Source organism: Prenolepis imparis, unplaced genomic scaffold (assembly GCF_030444845.1).
Source record: "Prenolepis imparis isolate NDT839.2.m4 unplaced genomic scaffold, iyPreImpa1.0 SCAF_14, whole genome shotgun sequence".
Lineage (NCBI taxonomy): Eukaryota > Metazoa > Arthropoda > Insecta > Hymenoptera > Formicidae > Prenolepis > Prenolepis imparis.
Genome location: NW_028141172.1, coordinates 1,118,459 through 1,136,744, shown reverse-complemented (window position 1 = coordinate 1,136,744; position 18,286 = coordinate 1,118,459). Strand labels below are relative to the sequence as shown.

Sequence of the window (18,286 nt, the reverse complement as noted above, 5' to 3'; positions counted from 1 at the left end):
GGAAAGGATACCACCAATGGTAGAAGATTTTTTGTACATATGTGATGGCGCTTACACACAGAGGGATCTCATCAAGATGGAAATGAATGTCTTAAAAGTAGTCAACTTTGATCTGGGAATACCTCTTTCTTACAGGTTTCTTCGGCGTTATGCCAGGGTAAGTAATGCATACTTAATATTATTGATTTGTACAGGGATTGTCCCTCATATAGAAATTATTTTACCTCGAAATCTATTAAAATTCTATCTCAAATAAATTCAAAATAATAAATTAAAGACAATATATTAAAAATAAATATATATTAGATTATATATTATATTTCCCTTGCGAATGAAATAATTTTCTTTAAAAAGAAACGATAAGAAAGTATTAATGTAAAAGTCCGACTGATAATTATAACATCTAATGAAAGATTCAGATTTGATTTCTAATCCAATTAGCATTTAATATTTGTATACTGTATAAAAATTGTGTACAAGTGGAGAAATATTAATGTTATTAAGATCTGAATAAAATTAGATTCAATGATAAAAACAGGCTCTTGACGGTGATAGCTTTGAATTTTTACTTAATTGTCCAAATTTTGTTTACTTTAACATGCTTACAAAAGTAACAGTAAATCTTATATTAAAAATTATATTATCTTGTCGTATACCCAATTATAAACAAGATCAATGAAGAAAAACGTGTTATTTTGAAATCATGTCAGATTGTAAAAGATTTATTCTTTTATTTAGATTTCTTTATTTTCAATCATTTCAATTTTATGAGATATTTATATTTGATTTTATTAAAAAATGTACATTAATTCATTATTGTTTGAAAATAGTGTGCCAAGGTGTCAATGCCAACGTTAACTCTGGCTCGATACATATTGGAATACTCACTGATGGATTATTCGATGATTACGTTCAGCGATAGCAAAATGGCAGCAGCAGCACTACTACTAGCATTGCTAATGAAAGACCTGGGAGGATGGACTCCAACATTAGAATACTATAGCGGTTATAAACTTGACGACATAAGAGATATCTGCAATCTTTTGAACCAGTGCCTGCATAAGAAGCATAAAGAATCTCTAATGACCGTTCGCAATAAATACAGCCATAAGTAAGTATTAAAGTACTCAGTAAAAATTCGCGAATTGTTACTATTCAATGTTACTATTAACTTATCTGCATTCTAGGATTTTCTTCGAAGTAGCAAAACTGCCACTAAAAGAAACTTTAAATATATAGGTAAAACAAATGAAATTAAAAGTAAAGCGATTGAGATTAACTTATATAAATAAAAACAATTGTCTAAAATTCAATATAAGTATAGACAGGTGACACTTGATAAAGTGGAGACAAAACACAAAGACTAGTCGTTAAGACTATAACCGTTGTTGGATCGATCTAATCATAGACAATTGGAATGGTCATTAGCATAGCGATATTCTTTAAAATAATAAACTAGTATAATAATAATAAAAATATAAAACTTTTGATATAATTTTTTTATGTTCACAAAAGACTTGATATTCTCTAAACTGTAAAATAAAATGTGTACATAAAACGTAGACGAGAACGTAGAAAACATCGAACGCACTTAAAAAATTTTACCATGATAAAACTAATATCAAAAGTTTTATATTTTTATTATTATTATACTATTTTATTATTATTATTTATATATGACGCGTATAATCTATATTACTTTACAATCTTAATATTTTTAAGTTATTTTACTATTTTTTCTTTCTTTTTTTTTTATATTAAAATATTTTATTTTAGCGCCATGCTTTTATCTTGCGAGGTAAATTTTCAACCGAAATTCATGACGCCAAGTTTTCAGTATACAAACAGGAGAATAAAAAGTAATGCGCATGGTTAAGTTTTTTTAAAACGAATAGATGTATTTTAACAAAGCGAAAAAAGAAATAAAATTTATTTTTTTATATAGTCTTATAACATTTAATACATTGTTCCTAATGGAAAATTAAACTTTTATCATAAAATATTATTATACATGAATAGAATTTTTTAAATTGATAAAAGAATTATAAATTATATGGCTCCTAATTTGACTTGAATTTGATGCTTTGTGTCTCTCACAGAAATTGATTTTATTGCTAAATGTTTGTCTAATTTTAGAACTTATAATATTTATATTGTACAAGTTTTGCTCATTGTTAGAGTTAACGCATTTTCTCGCTGAAAGCGATAATAAAAATTTCGTTAAACATTATTTTAATAATTTCAAATTAATTTAATTATCCGTAATTTTATTTCATTACACGTCAAAAAAGTTAATTAAAAAAGAACAATCACATTTCTGTAAAAAGTAACCGAACAGCTGCATCTTATTTTGAGCATCTTGTATCTCGTGTCACTCTGAGACACTCGACCATGTGCATTACTTTTAAATCTTTCTCTCCATTTCTCTCCTTTTTCTCTTTCCTCTTCTATTCTCGTAATTCATTCTAATTCTTTGATACTTTTTCTTCCAAAAATATTTCTGTAAAATTGACTACCACCACCTACTGATTAACAATGTAAATGCGATTACGCTCAGAGCGAATAATCGTGCGGTAATTTTTACTCAAAGTGTTGTCGTATAAATAGTATGGCGCATTGTTATGCATCGTTGTTGTATTTTACAGTCGGTTTTCTGTATTTTTTCAAGCCTTTTATTAACTTTTCTATTTCTGACTTTTTTTTTATCTCCGTGTCATTCCAATATCATTACAATACTTATTCGACTATCAAACTGTTAGAATATGAATGGATACTGAAGAGAAAGTCAAAAATAAAGAAGCTAAACTCTCGATCCCATCGAGGAAAAGCACAGATTCGACTGTATATAAACTGATGATGAAGCTTATGTTGCCAGGGTGAAACATTTGGAGTTTTTATTGTTACAATCGCGAACCAAAATTTGTATCGTGTATAATGCGAGATTCTTTCAATCGGGGAAATGGTATATCTGATATCTTACCGCGATATAGGTTTACAATGATCTAAGTTAGCTATATATGTTATAGTAATCTAGGTACGATTTAAGCTCTTTTCTCATACATTTAGTGAAGTAAGATTTCCCTTCTCCATTGAAAATGCACTCTACAAACGAAACAAATATCGATATATTTATATTCTGCTAAATTACAACTAGTTTATTTTATGATTATAAATTGTAAAATAGATATCATAAAATATGGGCACTGTTTATAGTTAAATTGTTATTCACAATAAGATGTATCTCTAATCTTTAATCAATTACTTGAAGAGCTAAAGAAAGAAAGTGGAGATTGTTGATTTTTCACTTTCTTCCTCTAATTCTTAAATAGCCGATTATTTGGAATTTATATGTCTCGAGTGCCAAAACTAAATGCGATTAATAATTAGCAAAAAAAAATGCAATTTATATTATATTTGCATAGACGAGTAAGACGTTTCAACGCGCAAATCGTATAATAGCGTTACTTATGGTATTTTTCCAGAACAAAGACATTCAGAACAATCGTTAACAAAAAGATGAAAAAGGTCACCTGTGATATTAATATTTGCTTATAATGTCACAAAGTCGAAATAATAAGTATTCTTTTTTTAATACAGGGTGGCCACGAAATTCTGTTACTCCTAGTGTGAAATTGCAGAGCTTGATGTGAAATAAGTTCGTAATTTGCAATGTTACAGTATAATCTATATAATTAATTTATCGAACAATTTGAATTTAAAAAAAATTAAGTGTGAAACAAGTTATTAATAATTAAATTATATATAAATATAAAATTAATCTTTAATATATAAAAAATAAAATAGTAAAATATTTAATGTAGTTATAATGTATGACTTGGTAGAACGAATTATGTTCTCCATTCTCATTGCAGAAGATGGTCTATTGCCAAATTCTTCGTATGTGTGACTTTTTTGTTTTTTCATTGAATAAAAATTATAAAATAAAATGAAACATATGATGAATATGCAATATATAGCATATTTGATGATGACTGATTTAAAAGGAAATAAGGAATTTTATGGCTGCCCCCGTATATACACTCAGTAATTGTGTACAGTATTTATATACGACTCTGCTCTTTTTAGCAAAGAATAGAATATATAATACACACTTTTAAAATGATTAATACTCCATAGATTTTTATCTAAAAAAACAAAGACATAAGTAAATTGCATATTACTGTACATACATTTGATCACAGATTTACATCTGTACATGTACATATCCATAATTAAATTAGGACAAATTTCAAATTTATAGTACACATCAAACATACACATCAATACACAAAAATAAGTCTAAATTAGGCTAGTGTATATATATAATTAATAATATATTTTTTCTATGGTCACAAGAAGAATCTTTACTATATATCTATTATATCCTCAGGTAGATGTGTGCTATAACTACATATAACGAAATAAATCATAAAAATTTATTAGTTGCATTATTTTATTACGACATAGTAGTAGTTTCAAGTAAAAGCAATCTTCTAAATCAATTAAGATGATTTAATTCAAATTTATTTTTTCAATAATATATTTAAAGAGAAAACGAACAAAGACTCGAAATTTAGAAATTTTAAAAATTCGAAAATTTCAAATTAAAAAAATCTCGTAATTAAAATTCTCAAATTTCTGTATATACATATAAATTCTAGATTAATTCTAGACTCTCCCTTTCGTTCTAATAATAAGATCTAGCCTATATATCTCGTCCCAAGAAATCTAAGATGTAAGCATTCAAGGATTTCGAGGAATCATTAATAAACTGAAATCGCTTTGAAAGTGTTCAACAGAATCTCGGACAAAGGTACATCGAGAGGACGAAATTATTTCACACTCGATTCAGTTAAAAAAATTAAGTGTGAAACAAGCTATCAATAATTAAGTTATATATATAAATATAAAAACAATCTTTAATATATAAAAAATAAAATATTACATTTTTTACATAATGAGATAATTTTATTTGTACTAGTAGACAGTATTTGCAGGCTTAAAATTACTATTGCAACTTGAGATTCTTATTGCTAATACAAAATAATTTTAGGAAATAATATTATCTGTTCATCAAAACGCTCACTATTCCTATGAATAAATATGTACAAATCTCTTTAAAATATTTCTCTTTAAATCTATAAAAAAGAACAAATATGTAGTAACAGGCTATTTAAATACACAAAACTAATTATTTTATACTTTTTGTAACTTTGCATAATAGTTAATTTTTAAAATATAAAATGCAGTATTATGTGCATACCTTCTTTATTGTGAAAAATGTGCCAAGTTACATTATTGTTCTTATATTGTTTAACAAGTTATTTGATTTATATCTTTTTTTTAATCGTAAGATATAAATTGACCTTTCAAGACATCGGTTTCCAAGGAAGGTCTAAAAAATGCCCTGTGGACATTTCTAAAGTTGTTCTTTCAGATTTCAAAACAATCGAAATATGTAATACATATATCACAGTGCTTCAGTCTTCACTATAATGTGTACGTCTCATTCATTTAACATTCTTCTTTTAGAGACTGAGGCACAAATAGTATTAATTCTTCCCGCAATGCAGCGGAGAATAAAAGTATTAACTTTCTCTTTATGTATAATCTATAACTATAATAAATTATTATACAATCTAAATGTCTCCGTCTATAACTTCTCTAATATTTCATCCGTGTCGAATATGTCAGAAATCAGAATTGAACTCGAACTTGACTAATCATTATAAATTACTCTATGATATTGTAACAAGTTGTGTATCCAAGAATTTTCATTTCTCGAATACGTATTGCATGTGTATTTTTTACATCATAATTAGTATATAATATCTCAGACAACATATAAATCTAAAAAAAAACATCTATAAAATGCCCTAAGTGTCCTAAAATTTTGTATCTGGTCTGAAGTCTTATTAGCACAGAGGATGAGAGAATAAATCTCCAAGATGTATCGAAGATGATTTTCCGCGTAATCGGATTTAATATACGTATCCCACTCTGAATGGCGTAGCAAAAAACGCCGTTGTCATTCGTCAGGGTTTTTCGTCTCTCGAAATTCGTCTGGCGTGCAACCTTATGCACCGAGGACATTCGAGCTTGTCAGAGTCCTGCTTGCAATCCGTATGGAAGCATGCACCGCATTTCTCGCATCGGATCACCTTTGACAAATCCCACGGGAATATAACATCTTTGGAACAGCATAACTCGCATACAAATCCTCTGGCTTGACACAGCTGAAAAAAAATACATCGATATTATATGTATATTAATAATTATAATATCGACATTATATATTAATTATATTAATTATATTAATATTATTAATATAATTAATAATATTAATTATAATTATAATATTGATACCTCGCAATCTGCAGTGTGCGCACAACAAACTTGAACGAGTTCCTGCAACTTGACATATAGCTCGCCAAACTTGATGTTCAACAGATCTTGAATCGAGTACACATGCGGATCGCTTATGATGTAATTCGGCTCCTTCTTCAGCATATTTTGAAGACTGTAACATCGCAGAAACGCGTATTATGCTATGCTCGCATCGTAAAAGGATTCGGAAATTTACCTGCTCGCGAATCGACACGTGAGTAAAAAGTCTTTCAGGAAGAATAACTTTGTGCGCAGGATTCGCGTTTTGTCCAATTGTTTTATTCGTCTGTACAACAGCGGATTCAAATCGTTCACTTGAAACAGCGGATCCGACATCATCTTGTCCAATAATCTGTACGAGAAATTCGACACGGGATATCTGCAGAGAATTAAAAAAATATTAAAGATCTCAAGACATTTTTGTATCAACAGTTTTTAAGAACAGTTTCTACCTGTTGAAATCCCATTTCGATAGAATTTTTCCTGGAATAAATGCCACCTGGTTCGTGTGACAGCCCGTGCAAAAGTACCGGCCTAGATATTCGCAATATCTGAATCGGTTGGCGTATTTTACGGCAACTTTCATGCCGCAACCTGCGCATCTGTAATTCTGCTTCGCTATCAACGTTCGTCTTCTGAAAGAAAAATAAGGTATTGAAAAAATCTCCAAATCGCGGCGACGAGAAAAAAATATGAATTCATCTTAAATGCAGATCTATCAGCAGATTACACGCGTTATTTATATAATCCTTTATATATAGAATATTTCTAAGATTAATCAATGTAATTACGACAATGATATTTTTTTCGTCATTCGATATAATTCAGACAAGACACTTAATTGAAAAGAATTTTCAAATTATAATCTTTTGCTTGTTTCAAACACTTACACCGGCGGTGGATGAGGCGTGAAAATGATCTGCGGTCGCGGCGGGGCCCATTCGATCGTCCCCCTCAGCGGTATCGTCCGCGTGTCTTCGATCTCAATATCATCAGGGCTGACCGGCCAACTCTTCGGCATCGGCAATAATCGTTGAGGCGCATCCTTTTCGGAAACCAGCCACTGTAGCTCGCTAGCCCGAGGCAACTGCTTCTCGTTGAAGCGACTGATGAGGGATAGAGCCACCCCTTCAGCGGACACGCTGCTCTCGCTCACGGTCGACTCCGTTGCGAACCTCGGCTGACGCGATTCTGCGTCCGATAACGATGTGGTTGACGCGAACGTGTCGCCATTCCTCAATTTCCGCTCGTCGTCCAGTTCAGAGTCATCAGTAGACACGCTATCCGAGGAATTTTCCGGAGATGTGGACAACGGGCTGACGCTCTGATCGGTAGTTGTAGTTGTGTCGGTCCTACCATCGCTCAACAGATCGCGGCTCCAACCTTTACCTCGGCATCTCTCTTCCTGGCGCTGCCGACGTCGCAGCCGAATCCGTTGCTTGAGTCTATTGATTTCCTCGTCGCTCTCGTCGTCGACCGCGTCGGCATCTAGCAACCGTTGCAGTCGGTTGCACTTGACCTGTTCGATAGCGGCGATCATCGCCTCGCAGATGCTGAAGTGCGCGTTCTCGCGATCCAACTCGGCATCGTGGGCACGCGAGAATCGCGCCGAAGACAGGAAACTGGTTAGGCTCTGGCCTTCCGCCGGACGCGGAAAATAACCGGTTGCCATTGGCTGCACGCTACTGCCGCCGTCCTCCATGAAGCTCTTGCGTGGCGTACGGATGTCCTTCTGACCCTCTACTTCGAGACTCCACGGACCCGTAAATTCAGGGGCCGAACTTACCAAGAAGGACGTCTTCCTGCGCCTCGCTAGCTGCTCCATGAACCTGTTCTCCGCCGATTCCGCTGCCGTTACTATCGGCCGCGTCTCTTCGACGGTGTTTTTCATTTCTTTTCCATGAATGCTCGAATAAGCTTCCGGATTTGCAGATATTCTTTTATTCTGGCTATGCTTGGCTTTCGCCCTACTTCTTATCTTCCTAATGGGTGTTTTCGGCTTTATGAGCCTATCCGTGTTGAAATCGACGGGTTGCTTCGACTCGGAATAATTGATATTGATAATCTTCGCTAATTCACAAGGGCGATTATTACTTTTGTTGCTGTTATCGCTGCTTTCTTGAATAATTGGCGAAATCGCGGTTGAACTGTCCACTGCAACACTACTGTGGCTCTTGACCAAAGCAGGCAGACTGTTCCACGTTTTCAGAGGTATGTCATTATTGATTTGGGAATCACTTTGCGCGTTATCGTCAGTAGTAATTTGTGCGGGCTCTGATGTCTGACTTTCGACGCTGTCCATTTCATGGGACACAGACTGCGTCGAAGCCTTCAAAGGAGATTGCATTGAAACCTTCAAGTATCTGTTGAGAATCCTCTCGCTCTTGTCTTGTGCAAGAATATGATTAGCGCCAGAAAGATTGACCGGATAGGAGGATGAGCGACGATGTCGTCTGGGACTCGTTTTAGGCGATTGCCACGTTGGCAAAAACTGTAAATGAATAGAAAAATATAAAAATGATTCAACTCATTAAAATCCATTGTGTAATATGTATATCTATGTACATTTACTAATATATATCTTGTATCATTGTTTTTATTTGAATGAAGCAAAGGTTTCTCTAATTTAAACATTTTTTAATTTCAGAATTTCAAGTTTTGGAAATAATGCAAAAAATGCTACTCACTAAACAAGGATCGATTTCTGTGAGCAGCACAGGTTGATTTCTTTCAATTGCTCGTAAACATAAAAGTGTTGCTTCTGCTAGATTTTCTTGACAAAGGAAGGCCCATGGTTCCAGACAGGATAGCAAATGTTCCTTATCTGATAGAAGCCATGATAATTTATGTGATAAAGAGTGACTTTCTAAACTGTAAATATATTAAAATTTAAATTATTATTTGTCTTGAGAAAGAAATTCTTTAAGAAATATGTTGAATATATCTACAAAAAATATATATATTGTGTAATTATGCAATATATATATATTTGTTACAAAAAAAAGGATGATAACCTCTTGTATAGCCACAACATGTCCTTTTTAGATGTTATTCTAGCTGGTAAATGGCATAAATAATCCTCATTTTCCGATAACACTGGCGATGTCGCTAAAGAGGGCTGAAGCCAATTCAGTCCTTGAATGAATATCCAACAGTCTGGCTCACCCTTAAAAAATATATTTATGAAATGTGATACAATTTTTTTAGATAATTGGAAACAATTAAAGTAAATTGTATTTATAATTATATCATCAATTTTTTATCAGAATAGAATAATTTCTTCATATTGAAACTCACTCATGCAACAGCACAAGTGTTTATAAAAATTGGCACAATATGAATATAATTAGAATTTTACAAAATTATTTGTATAAAATAATTATTAATTGTAATTAGATAATTATTATATAATAATGTAATATGCCAAGGTATAATAGAGATAATATTTTCAATGAAGAAAATAACAAACGCAGCTAACATTGGGGTCAAATATGCGACAGCCATGTTTAAATATCCGCTCCATCGCATTGTGCAGTCGATTTAGGCCACCGTAAACATTCCACACATTGGACACTCCATCGATCAACAGACCCTCCGCAGTGGATCGTAGACTCTGCAGAAGTTGCCACTGTTCCTTCGTGTGAGTGTTCTCAGACATCCTGTCATTATTAGTCAATCGTTATAACATCTCATTCAAAATAACATATAATCTTGAATTCTTTGATCCTACCTGATCAAACAATGGCAAAGAGAAATTTCTCTTTCATAAGGGTGCTAGATTACACCAGACAGACGTAAATCAGATATCCTTTCTCTTTCCACGCATCCTCAACGAAACGTAATAATGCTTTTTATGGCTGAATTAACGGGCATTTTGTGTGAGAGAATATTTTAATATGAAGCGAAAAATTATGGCAACAATTATTAGACGTTTAATCACATCCATGAGACGCGGAAATTATGCTACTGTTCATCATGAGAGATCGTTCACATCGTCAATCAATTGCTCGGATGACACACGAGTTACGCATTCTTAATTACTCGCGCTAATAGCTAATTACCCGATAAGAGACGGGCAACTCCCGCCGTAAGAACTTGATGACGAGCGATCGTGAATCTTGATAAGCGATCATATGGTTTAGAATCGATGTTTGTTGGTAACCATGGTCATTGAGTCATAAAGAGTCGAGTATTCTAGATGAGCGACTCGATGAAAAATCTCGACCGCAAACGTCATGTGATATTCATTGACTGCGTTCCGAAATTCACTGTCACGTGACGTGAACTATAGATTGGCCTTAGAACATATATACATATACATGGAAGGGGAAGTAGCAGGCTGAAACGTGTCCAAGCAAGTGAGACAGAAAATATGGTTGCCTCTCTCTCTTCGCTTATTGCTCGAAAGTGCGCATGCGCGGCTACTTAAGCACGAGAGAGAGGCAACCATATTTTCTGTCTCACTTCCTTGGCACTTGGTTTTTCTGTCGAGAACAAAGTCATTCCCCTTCCATGTATATATGTTCTAAGAGATTGGCAGTGAATTTCGGAACGTAGCCATTATATATAAATAAATTATCAACACATGTCGTCGATGTTTCAACATTTTTATTCTTATGTTATATTAATAGAAAAATGTGTGACGCTCAAATTGGAGAGGAAATCGAATCACAAAGTAACGAATAAATCAATCATACATCCAAAATACACTTCTTTCACGTAGTTTCGCACTTAAATCTCTTATACACATATATATATATATATATATATATATATATATACATATATACATACAATATCCTTACTAAAATGTTTATTTATTTAAATTTTATTCAATAAAAACACAATAAAAGTTGCCATTTATAATATGTATAATAAAATACACATATATGTTATCGTTTATTAATATCTACAGGATTAGACAGTGTCAGGCAAAATGTTGATTCATTACATTAATTATTACATGTTATGGATCGTCGACACAAATAAATACATATAGGTCAAAGTCCAAGAAGATGCCTTCTTCACGCACTTTGCGCAGTAAACAATCGAGAGTATCGATACCTCGATCCAGGATATCTAAAATCGACATTTTTTTCTCTTTTGAACCTTCACTGTTCGATAGAAGAAGATGGAAAGATCACAGCTGATAAAAGAAGCAGAATTGAACATATACAATTATAAGATTTCGCATTCGCGCTGTCATGAATAAACAAAAGCCGAAAAGTCGCTCTTCTCCCGCGTATTTTCCAATATTCTCGCTTATCGAGTCTCGAGCGATATTTCGATATTCTCTCTCTCTCTCTCTCTCTCCCCCCCCCCCCCCAAGCTACCGGATCGCCCGCAGTTGGGACGACACACTCGTGTACACGGATTGTTTGCTCGTGTAGTGAGTGCGTGCGTGCGTGACTCGCGGTTTTTCGCCCTCTTCATGAGAGCGAGCGGTTGAATTCGGCGAAATTTCGAGTCGACCGAGAGAGATATGGCGAGTTGCAGGCTCTTCGGCGCCCTAGCGCGCTATTCCCGCGCCAGCCCGAACTTGGCTTCCAAATGCACAGGTGATTACGTGTACCGGAGCATGATATGGGTGTGTGTATGTGCGATCCGAAGAAAGAAGAATAACATATTCACAGATAACTCGGCCTATATTTTATTTCGTGCGCGAGGAATAATCATGTATCTCCTGTTCAAAGTTTACTACCTTGAGGAAAAATACATAATAAAGATCCGTCTTGAACAAGTTTCAATTGGCAACAATCTGGAGTCAAGAAAGAGAGAGAGAGAGAGAGAAAGAGAAATTGAAGATCGAGCAAAGGGCAATGGCGCGATTTACATATCGGTTCGAGGCTTTAATTATTATTCTCTAGACAGCATCGTGAGGGATTCACCGGCGATTTTTGACACTTGGTAGTTTGGTGCTTTTACGCGACCGGGTAGACGTCGATATATAAATTCGCCGGTCGGGTATCACCGACCTTTGCTCCCACGTTGGAGAGAGAGAGAGAGAGAGAGAGAGAGAGAGAGAGAGAGAGAGAGAGAGAGAGAGAGAGAGAGAGATCTACGAATAGCGCTAACTCAGGATTGCTGAGAATTGACCCTCGCACCCGACGCGATATCTAAAATATCATTCTGAAAAATATTTTTGCTGAACTCGTATCTGAGCTTATAAATTCGCGGATTTCACGTTTCATTTAAAGTGTAAAAGACACTCCAGAGTTCATAAAAAATTCCACCTCACATATTTTTTTATATGCTTTAATGATTTAATGTAATAAATTTTATAGATGAAAAGAAAATGCATGTGTATATAAAAGTATAGATATTAGTGCAGCTGGAGAGATTAAATGAGTTGTTATTCTTCTTTTGTTCTGTTTTTTCTTTAGAAATACTTTGTACATTTTATGCACTGCAAATGGAACAAAGATGATATACTTGAAACAAAAGAAAAATATATAAACGTATAGTAAAACGAAAGTTGAAAAGGAAATATTTATAAATCTTAAGAGAAAGTGTCAAACTTGTGAAATTAGATTGATAATATTATTAATATTTATATTTTGACTGAAACAATTTTCATAAATTTATATGAATTTGTATTCATTAAGAAAAGTATATATTTTTAATGACTTGTCTAAAGGTAGATATATTTTCAAATTAAATTTCCAAAATAAGCATGCGTTAAATATACAATATAAGTTTTAAATGCATTTAATGTAAAGCAGAAATGTGATATTAATTAATTTTAATCAAAGGCGCTATAAATCAAATTATCAAAATATTCAAAAAACTTTGAATGCAAACAGATGACATAAAATATACATCATAGAAACATCTTTGAACACAGTGTATAATAAGAATATGCATGAATATGCATGAATATTTATCGATGCAAGCATTACAGATTCTATTTTTATCATAAAGAAACACTAAAGAATATAAAGTTTAAGAGTTTTAAAAAATATGATATTGAGAGACAGATGAAATAAATTGGATTCTCTTATAGTTTACATTTTTTATTATATTTTTTCAGGTTTATATCAACCTTTAAGAACACTAGCAACCGAGGCAAATAAGAAACATTTTAAATGTAAAGTTGTGAACGATGTAGCAGTCATTACCATCGATTCACCAGGTGTCAAGGTAATATATAATATTTATAATTATGTTGCTTGCAAACTCGTGAAACGTAACAATAAAGATTACTTTGTCACAAAAGAAAATCATATCGTTTAATGCTGATCTTTATTTTATTTGTTAATGTAGTTAAACACCTTGAACGAGGAATTAATGGCGGAAATAGAACAGTTGCTGGCTGAAGTTCAATCAAATGCACTTGTAAACTCTGCAGTTCTGATTAGCGGAAAAGAAAGCAATTTTATAGCTGGCGCAGACATTCCTATGTTACAAGCTATCAAGGATGCGGAAGATGGATATCGACTGACGAAGGAGGGTCACAGAATTCTGGATCTAATAGCAAATAGTAAAAAACCGATTGTTGCTGCTATTCACGGCACGTGTCTCGGTGGAGGTTTGGAGGTAACACATTTCTATTAATTAAAATAAAGAATTAAAATGAAGAGAATTTGTGAAAATATAAAGTAGAAAATAAAATAAAAATTTCATATAGACACAAAAGGAAAAATTATTCATCATATTGATTACTTTCTGTTTAGGTCGCATTAGCATGTCATTACAGGCTCGCCGTTAACGATAAGCAAACCAGATTAGGATTACCAGAAGTAATGCTCGGGCTCCTTCCTGGTGGCGGTGGTACTCAACGTTTGCCCCAGCTGGTTTCCCTTCCTAACGCTCTAGATATGATACTCACCGGTAAAACGCTTAAAGCTGACAAAGCGAAAAAATTCGGACTGGTGGATCTCGTGGTGAATCGTCTCGGTCCGGGAATCGGAACGCCCGAACAAAAGTAAAGATATATAAACAGTATACTTTTTAATATAAATGCACATTTTAAACCTTTTACTTAATTTCTTTAAAAAAAAACTAGATATTTTTGAATCTTATAATTATTTAAATATTAATAATTAACTCTTGTATACAATCACTTGTAATCTTTCATATTTCTAATCTCATCTAGAAGAGATACTTGTCACTTTTCATATTAATTATATATATATATATAAGTTTTCTTTCTATAGAATAAAAAGGTTTAATACTGCTACTATCATCGAAATTATATCATATTAAAAATCTTGTGCTTTTTTTAGTACAATAAGATATTTGGAAGAAACTGCGGTGAAGGCTGCTCAGGATCTTGCGAACGGGAAGTTGAAAGTCGAACGTGGACCAAAATCTCTCGTAGACAAGATAACACAACAGGTTCTATCTTTCAACTTCGTCAAGGATCAGATATTCAAGAGAGCAAAGGCTCAGGTGATGAAAGCAACGGGTGGCTTGTATCCTGCACCTCTTAAAATCTTGGAAGTGGTGAGAACCGGTTTAGATAAGGGTCCAGTCGTCGGATTCGACACTGAAGCCAGGGGATTTGGTCAGCTAGCGGTTACACCGGAGTGTAAGGGTCTTACCAGCTTGTTCTTTGGTCAGACAGCTTGTAAGAAAAATCGTTTCGGTCCGGCCAAGAGTGCAGCCAAGTACGTCTTCCAATAAATTTGCAAGTGAAATTACAAATAATTAAACATAAATTACAATTAAATGGTTAGAAATGTAATTTATGTGTAATGATTAATCTGAATGTGATTATAATTACTTTATTAATTGATTTTTTAAATATTTGTAAAAGAATAATAATTTTTATTTCATTTTAAACCAATTATGCTCTTCAACATAATCATCATGTCATTGCTTTTACTTTATCTTGTACAGAAAAATTGTTGTAATCGGCGCTGGCTTGATGGGAGCAGGTATCGTCCAAGTTAGCATCGACAAAGGTTACGATGTGATTATGAAGGACACCAACCAGTCTGGACTCTATCGCGGCATAAACCAGATTCAGAAAGGCCTAGACAACGCCGTGAAGCGTAAACGAATTTCCAGGTTCGGTGTCTTTTCTATAAAAAAAAAAAAAGAGCAAAATTATATAAAATTCATCCTTTTTAATACAAACCTTTTTCTACGCAGTGTGGAGAAGGACAAATTCCTCTCGCATCTAGACGCGACATTAAATTATAATTCCTTCAAAGATGTCGATGTAGTAATTGAAGCAGTATTCGAAGACATTGGCATCAAGCACAAGGTCCTAAAGGAGATTGAATCTGTAGTGCCGAACCACTGTGTTATCGCAACTAACACGTCTGCAATTCCCATCACAAAGATTGCTGCCGGTAGCAGCCGTCCTGATAAAGTAAATGCATCTATATATTTAATTTAAATATTTATTAAATATTATATATTTATTTATTAAATTTTATTAACTTTATTAAATATTTATTAAATCATAAAAAATTTATAATTTAATTATTAAATATTTATTAAATTATAAAAAATTTATTAAATTTATTAATATTACATATTTATTAAATATTATATATTTAATAAAAATTAAGTTAAATTATAAGTTAAATGTGCAAAATAAATATTATTTAATCTATTTAATTATAATATTGAAAATTTTAATATAATTATGTATAATATATATATAATTATATTAAATATATAAATGAGTTTCAAGACGTGGTTCTCTTTGCAGGTGATTGGCATGCACTATTTCTCTCCTGTTGACAAAATGCAATTGCTAGAAATTATAACGCACAAAGGAACGTCCGAGGAAACTATCAGGACTGCTGTAGACGTCGGTTTGAAGCAAGGCAAAACCGTCATCACGGTCGGTGACGGTCCCGGATTCTACACCACAAGAATACTTTCCACCATGTTGTCAGAAGCGATGAGACTAATGCAAGTGAGTGATACTTGTCGATAATAATTATTTTTTATAGAACCTACGAAAAATTAAAATTGTTTCTTAATATCTAATTGTAAATATTTGTGGTTATTTATTAGCGTGATCGATATTCTACAATTATATCTCGTATTGGTATATATACACTGTTCTAATCTAAGTTGTGAAATATAAACGTATAATTTATTATAAACAGGAAGGTGTAGATCCAGTGCATTTGGATAAGCTGACGAAGACATTCGGTTTCCCTGTCGGCGCGGCTACTTTATCCGACGAAGTTGGTATTGATGTGGGTGCTCACATCAGCGTCGACCTCGACAAATCTTTCGGCGAGCGTTTTAAAGGAGGAGATGTGAACATTCTTGGCGACATGGTCAAAGCCGGTTTTCTCGGTAAACATTTTACTGCGATACAGCTGAATTGTTTAATTCTGTATAAAGAAAGCACTTTTATTGAAGAGAATAAATTATTAAATAGACATGGGAAAATATCAACAGATTATAAAAGATTAAATTACGCTAGAACTTATCTAAATTTGTATAAATTTTAGGACGCAAGTCTGGCAAAGGTATATTCGTGTATGAAGCCAACTCTAAGAACAGGGAAGTAAATACCGGCGCGTTGGACATTTTGAAGAAGTATACAGTCGAGCCTAAAGGTAGCACATCCGACGAGGACCGTCAGCTGAGGATGGTCTCGCGATTCGTCAACGAAGCGGTCCTTTGCTTGGAAGAAAATATTCTAGCTAATCCTGTAAGTTAATACATCTATATATCATTATTATTATATATATTACATTGTTATATACATAATATTTATTACATTATTATTATTATATGTATATATATAATTATACATATATATATATATATAACATAATTATTATATATATTAACACAAAAATGTAGGTAGCATAGAAATATGTTACAACATTTTTATTGTATTTGATCCTTTTCACACACTTATTAAATATGTTTATATTTCTCAGTTGGAGGGCAACGTAGGAGCTGTGTTCGGCTTGGGTTTTCCGCCCTTCACGGGTGGTCCGTTCCGTTGGGTTGACGCATATGGTGCTCATCGACTCGTCAAAAAGATGGAAGAGTTCCAGAGTCATTACGGCGAGACTTTCAGACCATGCCAGTTATTACTCGACATGGCGGCCGATTCTACGCGAAAATTCCACCCGCAATAAGTTTTATAGGAATTTATAATGGTATCGATTAACATTCATCCGAGACTAGTTTTATACTAGTTCGCTTCAGAAGGAGGAAAGTTTTTTGAAATAAGGTATGAGAGTTAACTCTGTTATAATGCAATTCAATTTAGGATTTGCATCTGTTATATCTCGTGTGTACAAATTTTTTATATTTAGAATAGCTAAAAGAATTTTTGTTTCTTAATCTTTACAAGATTAATATATATTTTTTTTCAACTCTATTATTATAAAATAGACTTAAATAATATTTACAGATTTAAATATTTGTAAATAATATATTTCAGTGACAGAATAAAGAATTACTATTTAAAAAAAAATATAAAATATAGAATTTTGGCTGTACAATTTCATTCACGCGAGTTATAACACAATGTAATTCCGCGTGTAATTGGGAGGTGTTAATGAGTGCCACGCATAATGCGTAGAGAGATTGTTGCGACTTTAAAAGTACTATATTTTTCGACTTGGAATTTACAACCCGTTCAGCGACTTTCCGCGAACACATTGTAGATAGAGTCGAGCATTATGAAGAGTTTTATATACCGCAAATACATTGACAATTACCCATTTGGTATTCTTATAATACGCGTTGTAAATTATAAGCAAAGCCACCTATATACACCAATTGTACATTTTTTATTTTTGCAAATTTATCAGAAATAAAGAGTTTATATTAAATTTTGTTTCAACTTGCCTTTTCAGATCACCGTGACGATCTTTCGATTTACCAATCCAATATTTCCTGTCATTAAACAAAGATTTAAAAAATTTTTATCTTCCATATTTATTCTATTAATTCGCACTCTACG

The 18,286-nt window shown here is 33.0% G+C and overlaps 3 protein-coding genes across 8 annotated transcripts in view; 2 read left to right on the top strand and 1 right to left on the bottom strand.

Moving 5' to 3' along the window:
* The window catches only part of LOC145945047 (G2/mitotic-specific cyclin-B3-like), a 92,917-nt gene extending 88,527 nt beyond the window's left edge, over positions 1 to 4,390 (top strand). For 4 of the 6 annotated variants that reach the window (XM_083053858.1, XM_083053859.1, XM_083053860.1 and 1 more), the window contains 3 exons: positions 2 to 157; positions 831 to 1,111; positions 1,188 to 4,390. In XM_083053858.1, the coding sequence (XP_082909984.1) occupies positions 2 to 157; positions 831 to 1,111; positions 1,188 to 1,239 (489 nt within the window). In that variant the 3' untranslated portion in view covers positions 1,240 to 4,390. The remainder of the gene's footprint in view (position 1; positions 158 to 830; positions 1,112 to 1,187) is intronic. The other 2 variants (XR_014426786.1, XM_083053861.1) reach the window with 2 other exon arrangements.
* Positions 4,391 to 5,000: 610 nt separating this feature from the next.
* On the bottom strand, positions 5,001 to 10,513 carry Rubicon (run domain Beclin-1-interacting and cysteine-rich domain-containing protein rubicon). Its single transcript, XM_083054606.1, has 9 exons — positions 10,118 to 10,513; positions 9,866 to 10,046; positions 9,402 to 9,553; positions 9,075 to 9,258; positions 7,278 to 8,878; positions 6,840 to 7,022; positions 6,584 to 6,766; positions 6,367 to 6,520; positions 5,001 to 6,236 (listed from the first exon to the last, which is right to left on the bottom strand). Exons 2-9 carry the CDS (start codon positions 10,043 to 10,045, stop codon positions 6,036 to 6,038), a joined length of 2,838 nt encoding a protein of 945 aa, XP_082910732.1. The 5' UTR covers position 10,046; positions 10,118 to 10,513; the 3' UTR covers positions 5,001 to 6,035.
* A 1,206-nt stretch (positions 10,514 to 11,719) lies between these two features.
* Positions 11,720 to 18,155, top strand: Mtpalpha (monolysocardiolipin acyltransferase Mtpalpha). Its single transcript, XM_083054607.1, has 11 exons — positions 11,720 to 11,945; positions 13,418 to 13,527; positions 13,651 to 13,923; positions 14,061 to 14,311; positions 14,613 to 14,996; positions 15,229 to 15,399; positions 15,484 to 15,706; positions 16,052 to 16,261; positions 16,458 to 16,653; positions 16,812 to 17,014; positions 17,250 to 18,155. The coding sequence occupies exons 1-11, from the start codon at positions 11,870 to 11,872 to the stop codon at positions 17,451 to 17,453; spliced, it is 2,301 nt and encodes a 766-aa protein (XP_082910733.1). The 5' UTR covers positions 11,720 to 11,869; the 3' UTR covers positions 17,454 to 18,155.
* Positions 18,156 to 18,286: the final 131 nt, after the last annotated feature.

Coding starts and splice junctions, on each gene's coding strand:
- Rubicon (XM_083054606.1), bottom strand. CDS start 10,045: ATGTCTGAGAACACTCACACGAAGGAACAGTGGCAACTTCTGCAGAGT. Junction 7,023..7,277: donor ACGCCTCATCCACCGCCGGT/GTAAGTGTTTGA, acceptor TTTTTCTTTCAG/AAGACGAACGTTGATAGCGA. Junction 6,521..6,583: donor ACGTGTCGATTCGCGAGCAG/GTAAATTTCCGA, acceptor GCGATGTTACAG/TCTTCAAAATATGCTGAAGA.
- Mtpalpha (XM_083054607.1), top strand. CDS start 11,870: ATGGCGAGTTGCAGGCTCTTCGGCGCCCTAGCGCGCTATTCCCGCGCC. Junction 11,946..13,417: donor CTTGGCTTCCAAATGCACAG/GTGATTACGTGT, acceptor ATATTTTTTCAG/GTTTATATCAACCTTTAAGA. Junction 16,654..16,811: donor GGTCAAAGCCGGTTTTCTCG/GTAAACATTTTA, acceptor TATAAATTTTAG/GACGCAAGTCTGGCAAAGGT.